At 41.1% G+C, this 26,804-nt stretch overlaps 1 protein-coding gene across 4 annotated transcripts in view; it reads left to right on the top strand.

The window, feature by feature from the left end:
* LOC148429932 (uncharacterized) overlaps nucleotides 1-26,804 on the top strand; it is a 108,941-nt gene that overhangs the window by 62,442 nt on the left and 19,695 nt on the right. Inside the window, exon 3 of one of the 4 annotated variants that reach the window (XM_088426350.1) lies at nucleotides 12,313-12,390. In XM_088426350.1, the coding sequence (XP_088282476.1) occupies nucleotides 12,313-12,390 (78 nt within the window). Of the gene's footprint in view, nucleotides 1-12,309; nucleotides 12,482-26,804 lie in introns of all 4 variants that reach the window. The other 3 variants (XM_088426343.1, XM_088426329.1, XM_088426337.1) reach the window with 3 other exon arrangements.

The following is a 26,804-nucleotide window of genomic DNA, read 5'->3' as shown; positions in this document are numbered from 1 at the left end:
TTTGGACCACAGAGTGAAAACTGAGCTGCGGGTACAGTTTGTGATCATCTAATTATGTTGCCCCCTCCTCTTCCATGATTTTCCCCACAAAGCTCACCCCTTCTTTTATTCTTATCCAGGAATGAGGCTGTAAAGCTGCTTTGTCCTGTGTGAATTATTTTCTGGGTAGACATAATGGCTTTGTGCCCCGCTGCATTACTTCTCATGTGTTTCCTCACATCCTTTCTGAATCAGTTCCAGTTAGTCAAATACCAGTGGTTTGTGTCAGCATCTAAAGCTTTTCTGCCACCGATGGTGTCTACTCAGCACTACTTTGCTCTAAACCAAAAAACAATGTGTCTCCACCGCCACCAAAAAGGAGCCCCTCCTTACTTTGCCAGTGACGTAACGTCAACCAGGCATAAGAAAAACAATAGAAGAATAGGAAGGATCATAGTACCTGGTGCCGTTTTGGAATATTGCCAGAACTGGAGGATGATAGTCACCTCAAATTCATCAAGGGAAGGTCGAGGAAGTCGGAGCTTTTTCATTCTCTTTCCTCTCTTTATTGTTTGTCATTAATGTTGCCTGCTTTCCCCAGGAGGTTTGCATTGCCGAGCTTTCAAATGTCTAGGACCAATCAATGGCCTCCAACGTATTTATAAAATGTTTGAGAACTGCTACAATTTGGGGGGGACTTAGAAAGCAATAAATACCAGAAAAAGTGAATAGAGTAGGGTAGATTTCTCAGTAGAAACTGGTCTTTTGTCAAGTAGAGCAGATAACGTTGGATTTTATAGCACTAGTACATTCAAGGCAGATTTGGTATCTTTTCAATTTTGGAGTGTACCTTTTCCCAACATCCCAAAATGTACTATTTAGTTTAATCTCAGTCCTCTTATTAGGATTCAAAGGTAGTGTTATGTCTTCAAACTCTTACATCAAATACAATCTTTACAAAGGTTTTGAGACACACATTTTCATAAAATAATTCTTCAGTCAGATGTCGGACAAAATCAAAAGCCCCTTCTGAATCCTAATCACTTCGAGTAAAGCCTACTGCATTTGGTAAAACGCATCACTTCGAACTTTGTTGGAACAGTTGATCTTTTTTGGTTCGATCTTGTCTGACAGCAAATGTACAAGTCCATCCATCCATTTGGGCTGCAAGTGATCTCGGGCTTCTCCCAGCTGTCTTAGCCAAGATGCAGGGTAAACCTGACACTGGTTGCCAGGCTAACAGGGGACAAACGGTTTCTTGTATTTACATTGTATTATATGTTGTTTTATTCAACTTTATAGCTAGTTTAGGTCACTTAAATCTATAGGCCTATGACTAGCCATCATTGACTGTCATCAATAAACCCTTATATTTTGAATACAAACTCAAAAACTGCTTAAGGGGTTTCAATGAAACTTTACGGGAATGTTCAGTTTCTGGCCCTGGCCAATTGTTATTGGCCTGGCCAAGCTGGCTGCCATGCTCAGGTGACTGTTTAGACCCATAGCCCTCTCGCGCTTTTTAAGCATTAGTTCCATGTCCGAGGTTAGAAGCAAATGATGTCCAACAAAATGTCGCAAAGAATTTCGGTGTTCACATTGAGTGTCAAGAGATTTTTGCTGTTCAGCATTTGATGTAAATAAAGATGTTGGTGCATATGGGCGCTTAGGCCCGAACAATCAGAAATGCCTGCATGTGATCTAGGTGCGGGCAATGTTTTATTTTCGACTGATTGTTTGTCCCGGGTTTCGTCGGCCGTTTGTTTGTTTCTTTAGTGCCTGTGCTAAATAGCTAACATAGCTGTCATTTTATGCTTGCTGGTGCTGCTGCACACTGACTTATATACTGTATGGCATACTGTATGAATCTATGCTGTTGTAGAGCAAGCTAGTTTAGCGATGAAGATGCAGTGGTTTTCTTTAAATACACACACACAAGCCTTGACGATCCCAAAATTGTGTTGTCTGAGATTTCAATTTTGGTCCCAAAACGATATACTGCTCAGCCCTATTTTGTACATTTTAAGAGATAAAAACTGATCAAGATACCTGCACCAACCATTCAATTTAAAACTTACAGGTGAACATCATGTTTAAACAGTAACTCATCGCCTCCCATTATGTTTTGTTGGATCTCTTAGTTTCATTTTTTTTCCTCGCTGGCAAAAATCATTCTGGGTGGCATAAGAAAGAATATAAAACATGGCGAGAAACCGTGCAGACCATACTGCCCGTGCTGCGCAGTTGACTGTTTATACTGCACGTTCAGCAACTTGACACTGATACGTGAATTGGATTTGTTTAAATAACAAGATTAAAATCTCGATCGTGCCTACTTCAAGTCCAACCCTTCATTCAGGCAGTGCAAAGTAGTATTGTAGAATCTGTCTTTCTAACCGCATACATGCATTCCTCCGGCCCTGTGTAAATGTGCCAAGTTGACTGTGCCAGCATCAGTGGGGGGCATTTCTCCCACACAAGTTGATTTGAAATCCCGAGGCATAAAACTCAAGCATAGATGTGTCAAATATTTAACAAATGAATGAGTTTTTAATCTGAGGCTCAGGGGAATGGAGCGTTATGATAAGGCTCCTTTTTTTGTTTTCCCTTGATTTGCATAATTTCTCTGGAGTACATGTGCAGATTTAGTCCGCTTTATTTGGGATCCCCACTGAGATCTGAAACGGAGGCACAGAATTATAAGAAAAACCTCCGAGGTGTCACAGTAGCCTAAGTGAACCAGTAAAGACTAATGTTGCCAGCAACGCAGCTTGTTATTGTTCATTTGTTTGTCCTTTATAGTGTTAATTAAAAATTTAAATACATGTTATTACTCACCCCAATTGACCTGTTGTTTCTGATTTTATTCAACAGAGACGGTAGACATAAGAGCGATGAGTTATAAACTGTGTTTTAAGCCATTAAGTGATGTACAGTATGCCGGATTGCAGATGTCTCATCTAATCAGAGGTCCACCGGTGAGAATGCAACCATGTGGAGGAAATGTTTCATTAAACGTACACACAAGTGTATAATTTTGCAGCAAAAGGTTCTAAATGAGCATATTAGTTAGTCTAATCACTGACGATGTTAAACATATTGAACATATTGCCTAGTGCAGTAATGCATGATTAAATGTTACCTGCCATCTTGAAGATGAATGATGGCTTCAGCGTTGTAAAATGCAATAAGTGTAAATACTTTTGGCAGCAAATAAAGTGGCTCAGGATCAACAACTCTATTGGACCTGCAGGGCCAATATGACTTACAGTATGAAGTATTATCCTTTCTCCTTTATTACTGCCAGCATCCACTCCAGTGCATGAAACTGACTTAATGCTCACAACAATCCTATTTAAAACTCACATGTCAAGTGTGTTTAATGGCTAGGAGGTTAAAAGAAGGAGAGTGAGAGATGGGAGGGAACAGGGGTGAGAGCCAGACAGAGTGCCCGCGATATAGTAAACAAATTAAGTCAGACTTTATTTTGAGGGGTTAGCCGCACGGAGCATGAGCTGGCGTCTGGGCTCGGTGTCAGTTGGAGGACCTTTATGCGACAACGCAGCTCATCTCACACCTTAATGAGGCAATGGAAGGTTAGCGAAACCTCCATTAAAACGGACACGCGCGCATTCAGCATGGCATTACGGGAAAACAAATGAATTAGGTCAGAATTAGGTTTTCAATGTTAACCCTTGATAGCGTAATATGGGCGGACGGGGTGAGAATCTATATGTATCTGTATGTGCGCGTGAATGCGTGTGAGTTGTTCAGTAAACCTGGCAGTGCGGAGGCTGCCACAGACATCATCTCCGCATTTGCATATTCATGGCTCAATTTGCACTTGGCTATGCAAATATATGCAAACATCGTTTCAGAACATTTCAAAAATAGAATCCAGTATTCCAAACGACGTCGTGCCTTCTAATATGCAGCTGCGCGAGAAAAAGGAAAAGAAAAAAGTGAAGAAAATTGTACAGGCCAAGCGATGGCTGAATATTTGATTCAATACTGAGGGCTGTGGTCCAATCTTCTGCAAGAAGGTTAGAGACAGATAAGGCTGATGTTAATTCGAATGTAAATATGTGATGATTAAATGTCACTGTACTTATTTATCTTTTTAAATTCCCTTTTTGCGTAGACCAACCAAAAAGAAAAGTTACAGTGTTTTCATTTTGTAAAATCCTCAGGCCTATTTAGCGTGGTAATTAGATTTGGATGAATTTTGATTCCACTACAGTGATGTTAAAAAGAAAACATAATTATATTCTCATCACTCGCGTTTCAACTAAGGACTATATTTTCTGTTTAATGTGTTTTCAAATACGCCAGTTGAGCAATTTTCCTCTCAAGCCTATCTGACAGTGTTGCTTGACTGTGAAATGGTTATTTGATAGAGGATGAATGGAAGGGAACGGGTGGAGCAAAATCTTCTACTTTGCTTAAATCCTATTCATCCGGTGGGCGCAAGGCAAGGGAAGCGGTTCCCTTGGCACAGGGTTTGTCTGAGGGGCCGCGTGGGGCCCTTCAGAGCTTTATCTGCACTCCCCGTGCTCCTTAGGATAAACAGCTCCACGTGGAACACTAATCTTTTCTTTCCTTTGCCACACTTTTTGTCTTCCCTCATCCTCCCCGTCCTGCAAACGGCAATCAGCAGCCTGTTGAGACTATGCTTGCTTTCCTCCACGTGAAACAAACGCTTCTCCCAGGAGGAGCTTGTTAAACTCGCGCCGCGTTTTTAGCTTGGTTCTGCTGTTTTGCAAAATGTGTTAATTTTATGACTTTCAAGTCAGCCGTAAAAGCAAAAGCCTAACTAATTATCCGTCGGTGCGAGGTGAGTGGCAAAAACGTAGGCATGCCACTGCTTGAGGTGCCTTCATCATTTTCTACGAGTGATCTCAGTGGGGCTTTTTTTGGCTTTTGCTCCTCGCCCGGCACCGTTTTTGATAGCCCGGATTAAAATGTAGGAACGATGCTGTCTTTGATATTTTTTCACGTCGTTGTCTGATTTTAAAAAGGATATGGCGGTTACACATGTCACGCAAGTGCCATTTTACAGCTAGCTTACAGGTGCTACAAATAAGCTGCGGAATAATACCTATTACCTGGACACAATCTCAATCCAGCATGTCATACAGTTACTTTTAGAGCTGTCAAAATTCAATGACTAATTCTAATAATTGATTATTTTACTAACTATTTCAATAATGGAGTCATTGTTTCGAGGCATCGTTTAACTCACTATTGTCCAAATCTTCAGATTTCTCCTTCTCAGCAGTAATTATCTTAATTCTGAAGTCTTTCGTGAAAGCAAACTTTTGTGTTTTATCAAAATTGGACATTTGAAAACATCTGCTTCTATTATGAAAAATGATGACCGAACCAGCAACTGAATCAGTATTAAAAGGTTTGGCAAGTACAGCATCAATACCTTTTGTGTAGCATTGCTTAGTTGTTGTATGGTTGTCGTTTTTTCCCCACTGAACAATACTAAATCAACAGTAATTTGTTAAAAAACAAAACAATGATTTTGGGGGGGAAAAATGATTTTGTAATACACTTTAAAACAAAATGAAATTGTATCCCATTAAATAACCGTATGAACAACTGACTGAACTGACTAAAATATTCAATTGTGACAGCCCTAGTTTCTTTCACTGCGGGGTGTATTTCAAGAACGCTCATTAAGAGCGCTGATCTCCATTTAGATTTGTTATCCCAAGCTGTCCAGGTGTGGAGGAGATAAGTTGATTCCCATTCTCAACGAGCGAGAAAAGCTTTTTGAGCAGAAAAGTGGAGGCTGCCTCTTTAAGATGGTTTTAAGTGATCAAAATTTCATGCAAGACTGCAATTGGTGGTATAATGTTGCTCTGTATGAGCATTGCCTAATGACTGCCATGTGTGGACAGTGGGTTTTGGAAGGGGAATTTGTGGAGGCAAGGGCTGGGGGCCTGAGACTAGGCCAGACTCAAGTAGACTGGTGAGGTCGGTCTGGGGAGATTGGAAAGCTGAGTGGAGAGAAGTCTCGCGGAGGGGCTCCAAAAAGGCCAGCCATATGAGATTACAACATACCGAAGAAATGTGCTCGTCGGGAGAGTTTGTGTATTTTGGGAAGTGCTCCAAATTTTCCACAGACAGCTTTTTATTTTTTGGGTTATCTCCCTCTCCCCCCCGCCTCTCCCTCTCCTCGTATTTGGGACTAATTGCGTGGCGCAGCGCCCGCTGAGTCAATAAGAGACAGTCTGCTCCCTTTCTTTTTTTTCCTCCTTCCCTCACCTCTCTTTCCAAACATTCGCTGATAGCGTGTGTATTTTTCGATGTAAAGGATAACATGTCTGTATATTTTTCAAGCGCAAGGGTTCAGGGTTGTTGTGTAGCTTTAATTTAAAAAGGATGACATTTTCAAGCAGGGGGGAGCCAACGTTTCCACTTTGTGGTTGGCAAAAAAACGGCGCGGTAGCAACACAGGCTCTTGGAGTGAGGGGTTAAACGTGTGTCACCAAAAATCAAATGGGAGACATCAAGATGATAAATATGAGCTAAGATTATGACTTAAGTAATTGCAGTGTTTGTTGATTTACTTTTCAGTTGCATACGTGAACGAACCTCTGAATGTATACCAAACATCGCTCACGAGTTAATGCGGCGCGTTTTTTGGGCCAAGGCCTCACCTTGATTCAAAAGCTTCACCGTCTCACCCCTAAGAGGGGAAACGGGCCATACCTCCACCTGCTGTTCAGCTCGAGTTTTTCACACATGAACAGACGCTGCCTTTTCTGTGCTGAACTGCAACGGCCTTCCAACACATGAACGACTTTCGCTTGATAGCTGCAGGGCACGGTGCACGCTTCTGTCTGTGGCGCAAACTGCCGGCCTTGACTGCACGCTTTGCATTCTTCTGTGTTCACTACTCTCAGGCCACAAGAGTAGAAAATTTGCCTACACGATATGACTGGTGTGCTGTCCTCAAGGTGTTAGGTTGTTTTTACACGTCTTTTAGATAAAGACGGTGGCATTCAATAAACATGTCTAGTTAAATGTTACCTCCGTGTTACGACTTCTCACGTTATCCTTTGTTCATATGACAGTGCCATGACACTGAACTAAATGTTTCCCTTAATATGTGCTCGAAAGCTCGAAGAACATGACTGACCAGGCGGACAAATTGAGTGAATGAGTAACTTATTGCCAAGACCGTGTGAGTATTTTTTTTTTAAGTTATGTATTTGACTAATGACTTCCCCCGCGCCCCCAGGAGAGTTTCAAGTTCATTGGTCGGTGGCAATACTTGACTCAAGCTTGGTGTTGGGAATTTATTCTATGTCGTGCCTACTCTTAAGCCCCTTTTCCATTACACAGTAGCTACTCTGTTTGCCACAGTTGTACTGTAAACCCTACTCACTCTGTTTGGGTCGGTCCATTTTCCACTGCAAAAGAGGACAGCCGTAGTTTTCACAGGGAACCACACCAAAACTGAGCAAAAAGTTTTGTCAAAGAGAGATTTACACAAGCAACAGGGGAGGACATAAGGGGGTCTCAAATTTTGTTTCAACTTTAACATCTAATCTTTACCCATGAAGTTGTTGTAGCACCCACACACAACACTGGACACAAACCATATTTATCTTCAGTTTAAATTTTGAATATTTAAAGAATACACTAAACTCTTGATGAAACTGGTAAATGTGGTATTTTGATAAGAGCAATATAAGCATGATTTAAAATGACTTGCAAAACCATAGTTAGGATGCACTGTTTAGTATAGCTCAACCACTGAGTTATCAAGATTGGTTTAAGTCCCCCATGTATCAATACAGCTCAAACGGAAGCAAAACAGTTACCGCGACACAAAATTAGACCTTTTGTACCTTGTGCTTTTGAGAATTGAAAAGCTTCAGCAAGCAAATGCAATCATTTTTGGATGAGTATTTATTGTTGAGTGGACTCAAAACAGATGTTCCAAATATGTTTATCAATATTACCACTCTGTAATTTTAATTGCGTGTTCAATTGCTTTACATTTCTTCATCTTTATCCTGTGAAACTTGGTCTGCCTGTTTTACATTTTCAGTTGTACTTTTTCGTTTAATCTAAGCACTGGAAACCACTCTGACTTGTTCAGGGAACATGCTAATCAATAATCTATTCATTCATGTTAAAAAATATTCATTGATGTAGGCAATTAGCAATTACAAAACATTACATACTGGTTGATTGAAAAGTAACTCTCTGTTTTTAAATACCACCACCATGTTTGCAATTGAACCAACAGCTGTCCAAACATGGTAACATGCCTGACTGGAAATGTTCCTGCAGGGTTGACAGCATCCATCTACCGGGGATGCCATCAGAAAATGTGAGTATTTTTGTAAGGGATTTCCAGACCAGTCATCGCGCTCAATTGACCGTTATTTTTTATCGAGGAATGGCTGCTGACCTTATTTTTATGATTGGTCAAATTTGTTTATTTTTATTTTTATTATTTATTTTCATTGAAAATAAATGTACATTAATAGTAACAGGCTATTATTATGCTATGCTTGATTGTACTGGACAATTTAAGCGTTGTAAATTATATTCATAACTGAGTATTTTGTGTTAGACAAGAGACAATCTGCAAGTGTGTGTACTAGTACCACCACACTTGGAGAATCACTGAACTAGAATACAGTAGACAGTAGAATAAGGTCATGAAAAAAGAAAAAATAGCAAAGACGAGCAGGCATACAAAAATGTAACTGAACTAGCAATTATAATGCGAGCAAAAGAAGAGATCTTTCATTAGAAAATTGCTCCTGCCCTGGAACAGTTTTGATCATGCTTGATATCGATCTGTTTTTGGTTGTTTGGGTTGACCTAATAAATAAATGAGTGCGGTTCGTTATGTTATGTTCTACATAAGTCACACAGAACCCACATACTCATCGGTAATGCGTCAGGACTTGCTGTGTTCACTCTCAGGCCCGACTCCGCCTGCCTGACCCTCTGACCCAACTGCATTCCTTTCTGGGGTGATTGGCAGCCCATGCAAATACTACACAACCATGACTGGCATTAAAAACCACTCCGTGCCCTTCCCACAATGGCCCCGGCCCCTCCCCATCAACAGACGCCGAGCTCCAGTTATTGTCCGGTTACAGTAGCCTTATGCCGCCCCAAAGTTGGCGCTTCCATGGAACCAGCCAGAACTTTTCCGGAGTCTGTATTGGAATGTGTGACACGTAGGCACAATCTCTGTGTTTACCTGCCTTCGCTCCCCACCATGTCTGTTTTTTTTTTTTTTTTTTTTTTTTCCGCAATATCTGTTGGCATTCCTGCTCCCCCTGGCAGTCCCAGCTGTGAACATGACATAGCTTAGAATTGTTTTTTTTGTTTTTAAAGCCCGCAAAACAATATCCCATTTGCATAAATTTGGGTACGTATCTCCGTCTTTATGCAATGTCACAGTCAGATCTCTTTGCCGTTACCACTGAAAGGTAAACAGCTTTAGGTGTTGTTTGTGTGTTGACTCGCCTTCATGGCGTGACAAGGCCGTAGGGCACCAAAATGCATTGCACCTCTGACTGTGTCAAATCTCTCAGGGCGGAAAGGACCCCAGTCAACTTGTGTTGTCTAATGTCACACACCAGCAGTCAGCCAAGTCAATAAAATGAACACCCGCTGATCAAAGCGCAGACAAGGATGCTGGAAATTTCAACGTACGGCACAAAACGGCAAAGCAAAAGGATGACAGTGTTTTGCGCGCATCCCTTCCCCTGCAGCGTTCTACGTGATTGGTAGTAGAACAGCTCGGAGGTATTTGGATCTTTAAAGGATCCCGGCACTGAGCCGGTGTGTACCATTGTATACTTCTTGGGAATATTCCCTAATGAGTTTCACGGACCTTAAACTTTCTCCTTCTCACCTCCCTCCCTAATCTGTTATTCCTTTTGTTCATTTACCTTTTGTTCTTTTCCTTTATATACTTGCCTCTATTCTTTAATTGCTCTTCCCACCCAGAGTGGGCCCTGTCTCTCTGCCCCCCCTCCCATGTCCCAAGAGAAGTAGGGAGACGCGGCCATGCGGCTTCGCTGACAATGACATGAATGGCCGTGGTGGCAGGGCCACCTCTCTGAGGACGAGGGATGCATGGAGGGGGGGTGCATGGGGGGTGAAGGAGGAGGAGGAGAAAAGATGCAGAGAATGGAAAGGGGTGGGAAAGATGAGCACAGGGAGCCCGAGTTCAGCCTTTATTTCTCTCTCCATTCTCCATGGTTGGCGAGGAATTCTATCCTGGGTGGTTTTGACTGGAAGGTAGGATGAAGACAGGGGAGGGCAGTTGAGTTTAAATCACATAGGACGACAGGGACAAAAGAGGATCGGTGATTACAATTCGAAGGTTAAAGCATGTGACGCACTCAACAAACAAAATTTGTCAGACACCTTTTGCTTAGGCGTTGACACTTCATTTGAGTGCTTTACAGTTACAATGCACCGTTTGGAACAAGGACCGTGTGCTTCTGTTTAGAGATGGGCAACTTACATTTTTTTGTGAGCCCCCCCTCCCTTTTGTCATCATCGCTCCGTCATTTTTTCAAGCCGGAAATTGTAATCGTCAGTCCGTCGGTGTATTTTTGACATTACTTTTTACTTTTGGTCCGCAAGAATGTGTACAGTTTGAGTTTTGGTTTTTGAAACCTAGACTTAAAAAGGGAGCAACTACAAATATAGCTCCGGTAAAGTCAGCTGTGATTTGAACCAACCCAGTTTATTCATTCAACTGAACATATTTCTTCACTGCTTGGTGGTACTGTGAAGAGACTATTGCCACGCTGACTGCAGGCTGATTGCAATTTGTACTGTAAAGATTCTGCAACGTAAGTAATCATACAAGTCATTTGAATAATACTAAAAACAGCAAAAAGGAGTGGGCGAATCGATGGAAGTCTGATAAACATCTGACATAATGTCTATCCCAACAATTACAAGAGATAAAAATTGTGTGTGTGTGTGTGTGTGTGTGTATATATATATATATATATATATATATATATATATATGGTTCCAACTGGCACCAACCCCTTGTGGTGGTCCTCTTTCCCACCAAATATTGCTGTTGCATGAACAACAAAATGGCAACCACCGAATGATTGAATTCTGAGCTTCCAGATGAACAGGGTAGTAAAAATTGCCATAATGATGATGATCATAATAAAAAATGAGATCGCTGACGCTAATAACACACAGTTAAACAATTCCAGTCCCATCTTATTGTGTCATTGGGCAAAGTGTCAAAAAACAAAGAAAAAAGCATCCCGCTGTGACAAACCACAAACACATAAGTGTTGAATGGAGCAAACATGCTCACATGACTACTTTATTCATCACACATTTCAGCCAAAGCTAAAGGAGGATATCACAAAAAACAAGACGAGTATGAGCTCATGCAAATGTGCAATTCAAGATGGTAAAAGAAAGAGCTCTGTCCGAGCACCGCCCCCAAATCATTGTTGCAGCCCTCACTTCATTTAACAATCGCCAGTCTCCGCCAACTAGTCCATAGCACACCACAACCACCAGATAATTTTTGTTTTAATAGAATCGCTTAAAACAATTAATTACATCCCTCCTTCACACCTCTCCTTCACACCCCACACTAACACCCTCTCACACTCATTCCCCTGCGTCGCAGGAGATACAGCCGGTAATAAAAAGGCATTTATTGGACGATTTTCTGGAGGCCCGTTGGTTATTAACATGTAAATTAAATCATCACAGCTGTTCCATTTTCAATCAGATGGAGTTTGAGAGAGGCGGGACGCAGACGAGGACACCGCTGCACTGATTTTATTACGCACACCTTCATTAGGGAGGCCCGCAGCCACGGGCACCACCACAACAATCAACCTCCTGACATAAACAACATGAAGATTCCGCTAGCTTGCAAAGCAGACCCACACAATACTGATAATGGCGCAATGAACAATAAACATTAGAAACAGATGAACCACAAAATAACTTCAATATTTGTACATACATAATAAAACAATTAGGGTGTTTTTAGTATAATTCAGAGCCACTGGGGCCAGCAATGCTCTCTTGCCAAATCCACATCAACATTTTTTGTTTTTTGAAGTCAATCAAATGTTGTATTTTTTGTCTGCTGTTCAATGTACTTCATTGTTTTGCAACTTTTGTCACGTGAAACAACGTGTTAAAATTTCACATAAGCCAGTTATATTTTTCCCTTGTTCAAATCATGTCATACTTTTTAAATAGGTTTGATTAGCAGTCTAAATGAAACACTGCTCTTTTCATACCTTTTCTGAGAATGAATTTCTTTTGTCTCAGAAGACAGTTACAGCTCCACCTGATGGGAATCGCGTCATTCCACTGAGCGTCCAGCAAATCCCGCAAGCGTCTAATTTAAACGTAAGAGCCGACATTCTGCATGGTGAGAAGTATCAAACGCCTACATCCAAGAGTGGCGAGCACCCCGGCATCGCCGGTCCCCTGGCGACTGGTGGGTAATGACTGTCATTAATGAGATTTCCGGTTTGGCAGAAAAAGCACCCAATGATGGACCTTGTCCCTGATCATTTTTCTAATCCATGTACATATTTAAAAGGCCGCTCCTAAGAAGGAGTAATACTTAAATGTGCGGGTCAGCAAGAATGAGGGCTATGATGAGGTATTGGTAAGTCTGTCTAGAAAGGTTAATGTCACCCACAGAAGGCACTAATAGTTTGGTTTTGACAATGGCCAGTAGGGAATATGGTAGAAACCTAATAGAAACTAACTCATTGACGCATAAAACCTACATTTTCAACAATTTCATTATCCCGACGCCATCTTACAGTGACATATATCAACAGGGTTGAAGTGGATGGCCTTTTTCTTCTTCTTTTTCCCCCTCAACGCATAAGCCTGAGAGGATATTGATCTTTCATCTTTTCTGGGGAAGAATCACATTATTGCCGATAGGGAATTAAGTGCCACAGCCATATGGAAATTAAAGCATGCTAGGCAGTGGAATGTGGCAATAAAGTAATGTATGTCCACACTGGAGATCGATTTATCTTCTTAATAAGTGTAAATGGATTAGTGGATTTGCAACATGCAGTACAATATGTGCACTCTCGCCATCAACTAAATGAACGGAGCAAATAAGGGGGGGGAAATCAAGATTTATCACCGACACTTTTAAAGATAAGTGTGAATAAAACGTCATAAATGCATTCATATTTTTATGAGGAATCCAGCCTCTCAAAAACACTGCAATACCAAATATGTTTGAAGATCCAAGGATAAGGAAGGTGAGGTTTGCGTGAAAATGAAAAGTCAGACAGCACCGTTTGCTTATGTGTGAGATAATAGACTGACCTCCGGTGAGCCTGTGCAAAAAGCGCCTGGCTGCAATCTAGAAGAGCCAATGTGAATGGATACCAAAAAAATCCAAAGAGCGAAAATGATGGTTATTTTTGGGGCCGATTGAAATGCGAAAGCAATTGGCCTCTGAGCTCAGAGTGCACAGTTGAGAGATAAAATCATAGACAAGGAAAAGGAGATTGGGGGAGAGAGATGATTAACCCTTTAGGCGCCAAAGCAGAAAAACTCTACCGAGCAACACTTAGTCAGTCTGCCTTTATCTCCGACCGTTATCAAGCCACAACATTTTCAAATAGTGACATGAAACTATAACGGAAAAAATCTGGCACCTAAACGGTTAAAAGGAGAGAAAAACAAGGCAAAAGAATTTGTGGCTACATTAACAGAAATATGAACATTTACCATCTTGACTGATCTCAGTGTTGTGGATCTGCGGCAACGATCCATGAGAAAAGGGAAAACAACAACAGACACAACTCTAAAAGGGGATGCATAATTTACATAGATTATATATTAATCCGGGTGAATTAGCATATATATTTGAATTAGGATTTAACTGCTTTAAAGCCTCGTTTTTGATTATTCCACTCTAACTCCAACCTCTGATCACACTGAATAGAATTTTGTCTTGAACACTAACACACTATGCTAATAGTGGCTAATGGTGATATGCAGATTTAGTTAATTACTAAGTGGATTTCACTCCACTTTGCTATGCTCTGCCACACGAGCTGAGGATGTTTGTTTTAGTTTAAATTCACGGATGCCTATTAAGTCACGTTCCCCAGTTAATGCAGGAGAATAAACTTTGGTGGAGTTTGGCTGCCTTCCCGTTTTTCTTTCCTGCAGAACAAAAGAAGATGATCTCACACTTCCTCCTCATCTTCATGATTATTGCAGCCGTGATCGTCTACATCATCGTTGTAATTTGCCTCATTAGCTACAGTAGTTAGTGTAACGATGATCCTCCTAAAATACGTCCCCGTTTTTAATGCAGTGCGGCTATATGCACGCCTGTGCCAAACCCTTTTAGCAGTGGAAATAATCTTCAGCTCCCCTGCCTTGTAAACAGCGCAATTAATCGGCCCTGGCATCGGTTTTATGACTAATTTTCCTGTGGCGCAACAAACTTGGCTACATGTCATATTGGTTTATTGTTGTGGCACTGATAATCAATAGCGTGGATGCTGGGATGCCGTGGCAGGCCTGTTGTGAATTGATCTACCGTGGATGTGAAAGTCTTTGCCGCCTTCGAAATGACAGGCTGCATATCACAAGCTTGTAGTCTGTTTAACCTTTGGAGGATGATGTAGCCACACACTGATGCGGCCGGAAACACAAAGAGAATGCACTAACTAATAAAAGGAGCTCTTATTTTGTAATACGCTTTTCTCCCATCGATAAAATGTAAGGTTGTCGCGTGACTCATAAGAGAAGATCGGGGATTCATATTTATCCCCTCCTACGATATACACCCCCCCACCCCCGTTCCGCAAACGGATGCAGGTCCCCAACTCTTGTATCGTACGCAACGTTGATTGTGAGTTTTATCACACTGATCAAGGGGTGCTAACTTGTAATAATTGCATGTTAAATTAAATAGCTCTCTTCCATTCCTTGCCGTCTCAATTGTAATTGTCATTGGGTGGCAGTTAATATGATGGATGAACGATTGTGTTTTGCGCAGTGAAGCATGACTCCGTTGACTAATGCTACTTTTGCCTGCATGGCATCCCTCCATTTTTCAGCCTCCGCTTTAATGTGTGCCAATAGGAATATTAAGAGGACTTAGTACTGGTAAAGGAGAGAAGAGAGGGGGCTAAATATGGCTTTGGGCTCTTGCATGAGAGGATTAGGGCACGCGACTTGCCGAATACAGTCAGTCAAAGTGTCTCCTACATGTTTGTCTGCAACGCAGTATGAGCCACCAGTTTTGATTGATCGGGTAGAAGATTTTCAGGAAATGTTTTTACAGAACGTGGCAGCACTAATATATTCTTAAAGGGCCCGTATAAATGAAATCCAACATTCTGGAGTTTTTAACAGTGTTACAATGTTAAGTGATCATCCAAACGCTCTCAAAGTGTTATTTTCTTTCACTGATGCGTTTCTAAGACGTCCTTTCTTATTCAGCGCTCAAGGACATAAACATGGCTTGGTAATATGACGATAGTAGGCCCACACACTACGTCTTTACTGCCTCCATATTGCCTGTGCAAGAGTAAATACACACTTATCTTATCCTAGTTTTTACAGCAACATTTCATTTATTAGTTACGTTTTACTGTAGAAAATTCATAGATAATTCACCCTGAACCGCTGTTATGAGCAATGGTTTCCTGGGGAAATGGATTTGAAAGGAGGAACCGGTGTTACTCTGTGTGTGGTCTCTTGACATATATTTTGCTTTGTTGGCAACTCCTGTTCATTTCAATGTCAGAAAAATGACTTTTTTGGCTTCATCATCACCTCACCTCTGACCCCCATTAAAAATTACTAAAAAAAAAAAAAAAAATGACAACAAGGCAACGTTGGCTTGATTATGACATCACAAAGGGGGCACGGCAGCCACATAGTGAGAGGGGCGGGGTGTTAATGAACAAGCAGTTTCAGTTCCTGGTTAGAAATCCAACCACCAGAAAGGCTCATATTTCATAAGAAATTGAATCGCCAAAGTTAAGACTTCATCATTTTGTATGCACACATTTAACTGTGGAAAGTTTAAAATCTCACGATATGGGCCCTTACATTTCTCCTGATGAACATACGCTCTAGGTTTGTATCTTGGCTTAGACCTTTGTCAGGAGTTTGTATACGCTTTGCATGCCTTTGTGTATGCGTGTGTGTGTTTTTCTCCAGGTACTTAAGCATCCTCCATTAAATTAATTAAATAATTCCCAGAAAAATGCACTCAAGTTTAATAGGTAACACTATAAATTGTCCGTAAGTGTCGTCAGGGTTGAAAAGTCCTTTACTGTATATGGCCATGTCATTTACTGGCAACCAACCAGATTGTATGTAAGACTTGTAGGTAAGAATGTTTTACTTTTAAGGAGCTCACTTACAGCACAAATAACTGTGCGTGTTATGTGTTGCATCCATGCTGCAAAACCCCGCCCCACCCTTGCGATGGTGAGTAAGTGGCATCGCACATATTATAAGTGCGTCTGTATTGAAAAGACCCAGATTCCTTGCATATGGAGCAAGTGAAAAACACAAGCATTTTGAAAGGTGTTAATCACCTTCAGCAGAAGTATGCATATAAAAGATAAAGGGATAATGTGAAACAGAGTATACTGTATATATTGCTGAAAAATGCAAACATACTTGCAATCTTAAAAATGCTCGGTTGCAAACATCCTACAAGCACATTCTTAAAGCAGCAACACGAAAGGTGTATGTATTTTTATTTAATACATTTCAGAGTGCCGAACATTATGCTTTCACCAGTAACTTACGATATGAAATTGAGTGTCTTGTATCCTGCAAAATAAGTTGCTGAGTCTTGTTGTCCTACTCATGCTTGCTGTGTTGTCACCTGACCTAGGAGTGACAAATGCAGAGTCCTTATCCCTTATTATGAGAACATGAGGTCAAAGGTATAGCCTTATATGACAGACACCTCCTCACTTCTTGACCCTGTCACTCCTCATCCATATGAACCACCAGCAATGGCTACATGTTGACGGCAAGGACAGCATAACACTCAAGTATATCAGCCACAGAATTCACCCTCTGGGGGGGGGACAACCTCTAGACAAGGTCCTTCTTGCCAGAAGAAAGAAGTGATATTGATGCAGACTGTAAAGTGGAATTGCCACTTTCTTCTTACCATATATTATAGAATATTACCTTATGTGTGTCAGGCTGCAAGAAATGTAAGAATTTTAATTTTCACTCCTTAAAAATACGACTTAACTCTCGCAATATTTGTAATGCCACTGTTTTTGTGATATTATAAGTTGCTGTTTTTCCACTCACCACTGTGCAATCAACAATGCTCCTTCCTACTTTATCATTAATCTAAAACCATTGCTTTGCCTCCCCAGTTTTTGGGATGTAAAATGTGCTTAAAAAAGTAATCAAATAATAAAACATTTATTAACAAATATCCTTAATGAATCAATTAAAAAATCCTTTAAAAAAATGCTCTATCCATAATGAAATATATATTCAGTATACACTGGCAGTGGCACAGTGAAGAGCACGTCCGCCTCACATTTAAGGGAACCAAGTTCAGATCCACCTCGCTTCAGCCTTCCTTCGTGGAGTTTGCATGATCTCCCCAAGCCGGCGTGGGTTCTCTTGGCACTCCGGCTTCCTCCGACATTCCAAAAACATGGATGGCAGGTGAATTGGTCATACTAAAGTGTCCTTAGGTGTGATTGGGTGCGTGAATGGTTGTTTGTCCTTGTGTGCCCAGCAATTGGCTGGCAACCAGTTCAGGGTGTCCTCCAGCCTCTGCCCGAAGCCAGCTGGGATAGGCACCAGCAAGCCTGTGACCCTGGCGATAATAAGCTGCTCTAGAAAATGGATGGGTATTCAGGATACATGCACAAATCACAAAATGTCCTTGGATATAATTTAAATGTGCAATTATATAGTAAACTTGATCAGCAATAGAAAGATTGGGGAAAAATGCAGTTTAAATGCTACAATAACAACATTGGAGGATTGGGCAAAATAATAGTGAGGTTTCAATACTATAGTTGAAGGTTTAGATGGTTGGCAAAGTGATAGTTAGCCTTTTTACTCCTGCCCCATCCCACTCCCACAGAAACAATATTAGATCACTGAAAACGAATCCCATCATATCCTGCCCCAGTTCGGAGTGACTCTCACTCTTGTACCGCTCTTGTTTTGTGGGTTGTCTAGTTCTTTTGGAAAAAGTTTGGGTGTATACTTGTGGAAAGAAAACTACAAATAGCCACACATCTGTCTGAGGTTTTTTTTTTCTTCCTGCTGCATAATCCCGTTCCCATTTGAGCCTGTTAACTATTTAATCCTGTACCATCGAAATACTGTGATTAAAGATAAAGTGGATTTACAGCCTGCGAGATTTCCATGATTTGCAGGTTTCCCAAAAAATGTCAGCCTCTCATGCAGTCGACATGATGATGTAAGTAGGGTAAAACAAATACTAACAGCTTTTCAGGCATTCACAGCGAGTGGATCATCCTAAATAAATACGCAATTACAGACAGCACAATGCTAATCCATCTCTTTTTTTCGCCCCCTGTAAGACAAGAGAAAGCCTGAGCATTAATAGTGACAAAGACACAAGAAAATTCACATGTATCTAAAGCACACATGCACACATATACACATACTTTCCAGCATTTGATGTGATCTTGTGAAGGTTAATACGGCAGCAAATTATAATATTCAACAGGTTCATCTCCCGCTACTCATTAGCAGATGAGCGATACGCCGATATTTAAAGAAGCATCCCACATTAGTGTCATAAAATGTGGATGCGCATTCATCTGCATACAGAGAGGTGTGTGCATGAAACCAAGTTGTGTATTCACGCCTGCCCAGCTACACACACATACATAGAGAGAGTGTGAGAAAGGATTGCGCATGCCAGCCAGTGTGTTCATTTTAGCCGGACAGGATTTATCGTCCATCCACCGCCTCCGCTCATTGACGGAGTGTATTCCAGTGCAGTGTGAGCGTGTGTCTGGCTCGCTGGTGACGTGGTGCCCGCTCTTGCGCTCCTGAGCTGACAGTCTACGAGCTAGACGACTGCGGGGTGCGGGGCCATACCGGTGGCGGTGATTAGCGTTAGCTTGCATGGGGCTCCGCAGTGGCTGCTGGGAGATTCCATCATCTGCATGGTCTGTCTCTTCATTGGAAAGTGACAACCCCCTGTGGCACGACGGGCTCGGCAGAGGCAACTTTCAGAATAGGCTTCGTAGACACATGCCTCTAGTTTAAACATCTCGCTTTCTTCTACAACATCATCACAGTTTACTGCTATTTAAAGGGGAAGTCGATCAAAAATATTTAGTATGTTCTTTAAAATATTAAGTATTGGCCCTACTTTTATAAACACAGCATTCTATTTGTGGAATATGACGTAAGCAGCAAAATCTACCTGTCTGTCAGTCTTTGTGGGATTGTTGTCACCGTTACCTTCCTTGTTTGCTCTTTTGATTTTCTGGCTCTGTTTTGCAGCAAGTTACTCCCGGTTTTTGTTTCTTACTTTATTGTTTTGGACTTTTAGTCTCTCACATGACACACTTGTTCTAGCCGATGTGTGTAAAGTGTTTTGAATTACTACTTATTCTACTGTTCTGAAGAGAGAAAAACTATTGACTATTTATATTTTTGAGAAATTTCCTTCTGTCAAGACAAGAGAAATCCCAAGCATATAAAAGTGACTGAAACACATCTACGTTTTCATGTGTCTAAATCACACAAGCGCACTTATACCCATACTCAGACTTCGCAAGATTTTATGGGATCTTGTGACTGTTGATATGGGACAAAGACAATATTTAACATCCCACCCGGTAAACGGTTGTCAAAAACACCTATCCATCTTATTTTCGTTGTGACCCTAACACAACTGATTTAAATGATCAGCTCAACAGGCAAGCTTTGCAGACGCCTGATAACAAACCTGATGATTTGAAAATGGGCTCTTAAGGACCAGACTTAGACATCACTGATAAACACAAACATGAATTATGATGTATAACTCATCCCAATGTTTATTTGAAAGGAATAAACTCAGGCGCTATGGTCTAATATTGTTAATTACATGTTCTGAATGCCAGTTCTGTCACCCAAAACAGGTGATTGCTTTTTAACTTGATGTGATGTTTTCACTGCTTTTTCTATCTCATTTTCTTGCTTGTTTTTATTTATTTTGTTTGTAATCCACAACACTTTGTATTTCGTGATGTAATTTGACTTTGAGTTTTGTCTTTTGTAAATGTTCATGTTTTGGAGTTGGTCAAATGCTTTCAAAACTTGTTTTCACATTTGTAGCTTTTTATTTTCTTCAAACCTTGCCAGCCAGCATTATGTCAGGCTCAGTATTATATATATATATATATATATATATATATATATATATATATATATGCATGGATGTGTTGACTTTGACTGAAGGCTTTCTGCCTCACTGATATTGATTACCAGTGAGACGTGTATTTCTCTGCACATTTAAACACTTTACATACACAGACATTCACACTTAAAATAATTCCAGACTAGAAAACTTGAACATTTAAAAATTTATAGGTTATTAGCAGATAATTTCTCGCTTTAAAACCCTTTCATGTATAAATCATGCATATTTTGACTTGAAGGGGGCCGTTTTTGTGTTATTGATGAGGTGCTCGACTGTAATCAATTAGTAATTGGAGCATAGCTTTTAAATAATACATTTGTTAGACCTTGTGATGTGTTTAATGCCGATGCCTTGCAGAGCAAATACTTCTGAAGTACCCTAATGAGTCTTTTCTGGGCCAGCTGAGGGAAAATGGCACATCTCTCTCTGACATTGCCTTGTTTACACAGAGTTGGCGGCTAATAAACCAATGTATAAAGGATGGTACAAATCGTTATCATGCTCATCTTGGTATTTATGTTTTTGTGGTCAATTTGTAACCGCGTGTGCAATAGTCAACTATATATTCATCACAATGAGAAAAAAAATGCTTTCCTTCAGAAGTGTCTGACACTGTGAACTTTGTTGGGTAATTACCTTGAGGACCTGAGAGGAAGAAGCCCACCACCTGCCTGTGGATTAAGCTCTCGTGAAGACCTGAGTCTGCATCGCCAACCAGGTTATGCACACCATCCATCATCGTCAGCCGCATCGTGTTTGTGGTCTGTCAGCAACATGTGTATGTGCGCACACGCATAGTACATGAGTGCATGTGGGAGAGCTGGGTATTGTTGGAGTGCTGAAGCTCTGCTGGCAGGGGTGGCTTTTAATTGGAACACCCAGTGAGTGGTATGAGTGCCGCTGTCACAATGAAAACTCCACAGACGGGCCCACACTGATTCACTCATACGGTGTGCTACTGTCTCCTGAGGGCTTGCAGATAATAAAGGCATTCACGGCTTTAAATACCCATGCATTGTGTGTGTGTCGTACCTGCAGTTTGTGTGCTTGAGCTTCCCATGTCCTAAGAGGCTGCCAAATATATTCTTGTTGTCCATACTGATTTGACAGGTAGATTGTTTAAACATTAGGGTATTGTTATTTTGGCTGGAGATTTAAATCAGCGTGCTCAGGGTTCGAGAATGACACAGTGACTGCTGAGCATATTTATCGAAGTGCTGTGTCAATAATGCACACGTATATTATATTTAAAAGAAATATCACACGGCCGTGGCGCTATGCTGCATCCTGATTTGACGCACGTTCACGGACGCTTTGCTGTGCACACGATCTAATGAAATTTAATTCAAGTGCTTGGTTTAAATTAGCATGGTCTTCGAGGTATTCATTTGACAATATGCTTTTTGTATGTTTATATGTATTAAGTGGTTTTAGTTTGCAATGGTATCAAGCTATGCTGACTAAAAGTGGGAACGAGTGACAAAAAAACAAATCCAGTTAAATCTTAAAAGGGATTCCAAAATATTTAACTTTTCTGCAATCATTTTACATTTGTGATTCATCACTTGGTTGGGTTATTTTGTAAATCACAATGGCATGCGGATTAATCCCATTTAAATTGATGGGGGCGTTGTTCTGCTCTTAATTTGCAATAATAGTGTGCACAAGTAGTGGCACATATAGACACTATACTGTAGAGCACAATAAGCATCTTGAGTTAAGTTGAATGAACATAAGAAATTAGTGCCACTATTAAAGTCATCTCTACACTGCCATCATCTACTGAATCTGTTTGGTGACCGACGAATGACAAACTAACTTTAAGGACCTTGATCATGATATTTTTCCACTTTCCATTGTTCAATATATGCTTATAAATTACATTTTGCTCACTGGTAATTTAATTACCAGTGGTAATTTAATAAAAAAAAAAAAAATTGACTGACTGAGCTTCCAACCTTGTGGCTGCCCCGCCCCCTTTATGATGTCATGCACCGTCACCGGCCATGAAATACCCATCCAGCCATCATCTTGACCGCTTGTGCTCACATGGTTCAGGGAGTGAAGGGGCCAAAGACAGACATTTTACTGACATTAAAATACAAAAAGGGTCTATAAATTACACTCACTGACATGTTCCTCCTGTCAAATCCGTCCCCGTGGAAACCCAGTATTCATAACAACGGATCCGCGGGGGAAACATTTACTACATACGTTGACTGTCCGGCTCTGTGCTACCCTTTTCACCACTTTGGCTTTTTCTGCAGTAAAATGATGTAACTAATAAATGAATGCAAAGAACAACACTATCCTTTTCAATTCTGGGACTAAACGAAACTGCAAGTAGTGGATAAGGTCGGTGTCTATTTACTCTTGCACGAGCACTTCTTTCGTCATGAGTTTTTCTTTATTCATATTTACCTGCTCAGATGGGACCTTATTGAGAGAGCAGAATAAGCAAGGAATGCTTAGAACTGTATCAATGCATCATTTTAAAAGCTCCAAAATGTAGACTCTTCATAATAGGGCCCCTTTAGTATAGTCAGTCAATAAAACAACTAATTAATGAGGTAAGAGGTTCAAATCCAGCTTTAATACTGGAGACATTATACAGCTCCTGTGAGTTAAGTTTTAACCTTCCATTTTTATTTTTGAAAAAGCAGTTAAATAGGAGGTTGTGAATGCTCCATTTGAAAATGTGGTGGTAATGCACCAAAAGTGTTTTGTCAACGACCAAAAGAGCGAAGAAAGAACACTTAAGCAGTGCGACCCACTTGGATTGGATTCTAACTTTGGCCACAATGATATACTTGGCTAATGTAAGGCTTTTTAAGAACGAGAGTAAAACCTTTCAGCATTTGGGCGTTAAAACTGCTACAGGAAGCCACTGGAGTGCTGTACTCAATAGAATAAGTGTATGTGAGTCTTTCTCAAGTTATCTGATGTAAAAACATTGATATATTGTGGACTTCATTACTTAGTCATCCACTCACCCATTTTCTATAAACCCTTATCCTCACTAGGTTCGCTGGCTAGCTGGTGCCTATCCCAGCGGTCTTCCGGCAATAGACACCTCCTGATTGTTGTTTGCGCCTACGCACTAAGCAAAAGCTCAGCGGACCCAACCTTTTTGGAGTTCTTGGATCGTGTGCTTTATGAGTACTCCATTGTTCTGCTGTGAGACTTCAATGCTCAGGTGGGTAATGACAGTGAGACCTGGAGAGGTGTGATTGGGAGTATCCCCGCGATCTGAACCCAAGCGTTTGTTATTGGACGTCTTTGCTGGATTATCCATAACCAACAACAAATTAAGGGTCTCCATATTGCACTTGGCATCAGGACACCCAAGGCCACAATTCGATAATCCACTTTGCGATCGTATCATTGGATTTGCATTGGATTTGAAACGAGTGAAATATCTTCTTATTCATGGATGCAACCTGCCTCAATCCCGTCTAAACAACCATACATGGTGAGTTTTCCTCTTTCCTGCCTCTCTTCCCTAATATTGTGAACGATGTACTTCTGACTCATATTCTACCACTATTAGAGCGTTTCTATTGCTGTCAGTGTGTTACTTTGCTCGCTTTTACACGTCATGCGCTCTCTCTCTCTCTCTCTCTCTCTTTCTCTCTCTTTCAACACACATACGCACACACGCATACACACACATCCAACCCTCCCCCACAAGAACAACCTAAAGTGAACACGCACATACACATTCAATGTTTCAGTGGGAGTGGTGCCTGTCAGGAACAAGTGACAGCTCCCTAATTACCTCCTCACTGTAGACGCTGACGCTGCCTGAGACGCACTGCTCATTTTCCTCTTGCTCCTTCCATCACTCCCTCCATCTCTCTCTTACGCATCTATCTATTCCCTTTCTTCCCACCCTCCTCCTCTATCTCCCATGCGGTGAATTATGCATGTCCAGGAACTCCCAATCTGCATTCACACCAACCAGCCCTGCAGAGACCAACCACCTACAGTAAACGCTCCCATCATCTGTTGTTCCTTTCCTGTTTGTGGACAGTCGTACTTGTTTTTCCTTCATTATTTGGAGAGTGACACTCAGATGACAACAACATCATATGGAGTACTGCACTTAGGTTTGAGACCATTTTAATTAAAGTTTTGTATATTATGTGCATCTCTGGCGGCCGGAAACGCTTGAGGTATGGGCCGAGTGATACACGGCTCTCAAGCCATTGGGGCCGCTTATCCCCAAAGTGTCCATGTTAAAAGCAAGAAGAGGGCCTGGAGAGACAGCATGGGTCCTCCGGAGACTGATAACATTCATTGTGGTCGCACCACACAACGGTTGCCCCGGCTCCCTCCGCCACACCTCTACCCCACCCAGGGTGTCAGCTCAAAGGCCCAGATTGCATTTCCAGTTGACGCCTGCTGGCCCCACAGGCATGTTTTGTTCTAATAGAAAATGGAACCCTTACATCCCCCACCCACTCAGCCACACAGTGTGATTGTCCGGTGGGAGGTATAGCACAAACAGCACAGTGCTATTGAATCACGAATTAGGCTTATGGAAAACCTTGGCTATGAAGGAAGATGGGGAGACGAGGTTAGAGGAGACGTTTGGATGGAATGAAACGATGGGAAGTGGAGGAGGCCTTGACATAGACCCTTCTGTAAGAGAAGAGAAGGGGTAAAGAGAGTTACACATGGTGCGAAAGAGGTGTTCATGGTCTGTTGACAGCTGATGCAACTGAGTGCAATTGGACAGGTGTCATTCAAGGGTCATTCCTACAATTCTGTACACAAGGATTGTCTGCCATATCGCAATGGCAATGGTGGGATACATGCACTTCATCTTTCCTCTCTACTACATGATCTAGCCACTGAATTCTACTTTACAATAAACATCTGTACATATGTATACATACTGTACACAGGTACATTAATACACTACATACTGTACCGCACAGACCAATCCACATATGTATATCCATACACACAATAGCTCACAAAAATGAGTACACCCCTCACTTTACTGCAGATTTTTAACTCCATGTTTTCATATGATGAGACTGAAGAAATGCCTCTTTGACACAAGAAAAAGTAGTCAGTGTACAGCTATTATATAACTCAAAATACAGTCATTAATGTCCCAACCACTGGGAGCAAAAGTGAATATGCCCCTAAGTCAAAATAATGTCAATATTTTCTGTGGCCGCCATTATTTTCTGATACTGACTTCACTCTCCTTTGCATTGAGTTCACCAGAGCTTCACAGGTTGCCACTGGACTCCTCTTCGACACCTACGTGAAGACATGGCGGGATATTTGAGACTTCATATTCCTTTACCTTCTATTTGAGGATAGCCCAGAGATGAGCAATAGGGTCTGGGAACATTGATTGTTGGCCCCTCCGTCACCTTCATTCTCAGCCTTTTTAGCAAGGCAGTGAAAATGAAAGCCAAGCTAGTCGTGAGTAGGCTGCATATTGCTGATTGCAATTTGTCAATGTCATTAGTTCCCTGGTTACGACAAAATCTAAAGTGCTTGCGTACATGGAATGATACGTTTCCCCCCAAATCTACCAGTATTTCCTGTCAGGCCGAGGAAGACTATGTTATCATTACACCTGCAGAACACACAGACGATCCCCGCTGAGGATCCGCAGAAAGTTTGTGCAGTAGGTCAATTGTGGCTTCCGCCGTAAATAGGCAGACAAGTGAACATGGAATATTTTGGATCTTGCTTGAGTAAGTGTATCATGGCACACTGGTGATAGTTCCAAGTCTTGAAAAAATTAAATACTTGAATATTTATCTTGTGATTGAGGCAGTACGTTTTATCGTTTCTATAGTAGGTTTATCGTTTGTGAGTTCTTACTCAAAACAGGGAATTATGATTTGACATTCATATTTTATGGCTAATCGTCACCTCAATTTGAGGCACCGTCAATTTGTTCCAAGCCCTACATACAGACATACATACATACATACATACATACATACGTACATACATACATAGATACTGTATAGTAAAAATGTGCACTGTTGTTCAAGCGCAGAAAACGACCTTAAAATCATTCACTATAATACTGTGGCTGATTAGGATATCCATTTCACCCTCACGTTAGTGGAAAATTAAAAAAAAAATAAACAAATAAGATCGTTCTTAACTTTTTCCTTCATATATTTTTGGAGTGAAAAGTTAAACACAAATATTCAGAATTTTGATATCAATTTTAAATGATTCTGCACTTTTGAGGTAGTGACTTTTCAGGTGAGTTCAATTTGGGATTAATCGAGAATGTTGGAGTTGAAAACATTGCTTCCCGTCTGAAATTCACTTTGTGAGCAATTTGGTGCTTCTGAATACATTTTTAGTCATGGAGAGGGATGACCGT

Source organism: Hippichthys cyanospilos, chromosome 1, assembly GCF_059441005.1.
Source record: "Hippichthys cyanospilos isolate Australia breed blue-spotted pipefish chromosome 1, RoL_Hcya_1.0, whole genome shotgun sequence".
Lineage (NCBI taxonomy): Eukaryota > Metazoa > Chordata > Actinopteri > Syngnathiformes > Syngnathidae > Hippichthys > Hippichthys cyanospilos.
This window is presented reverse-complemented; position numbering and strand designations above follow the sequence as displayed.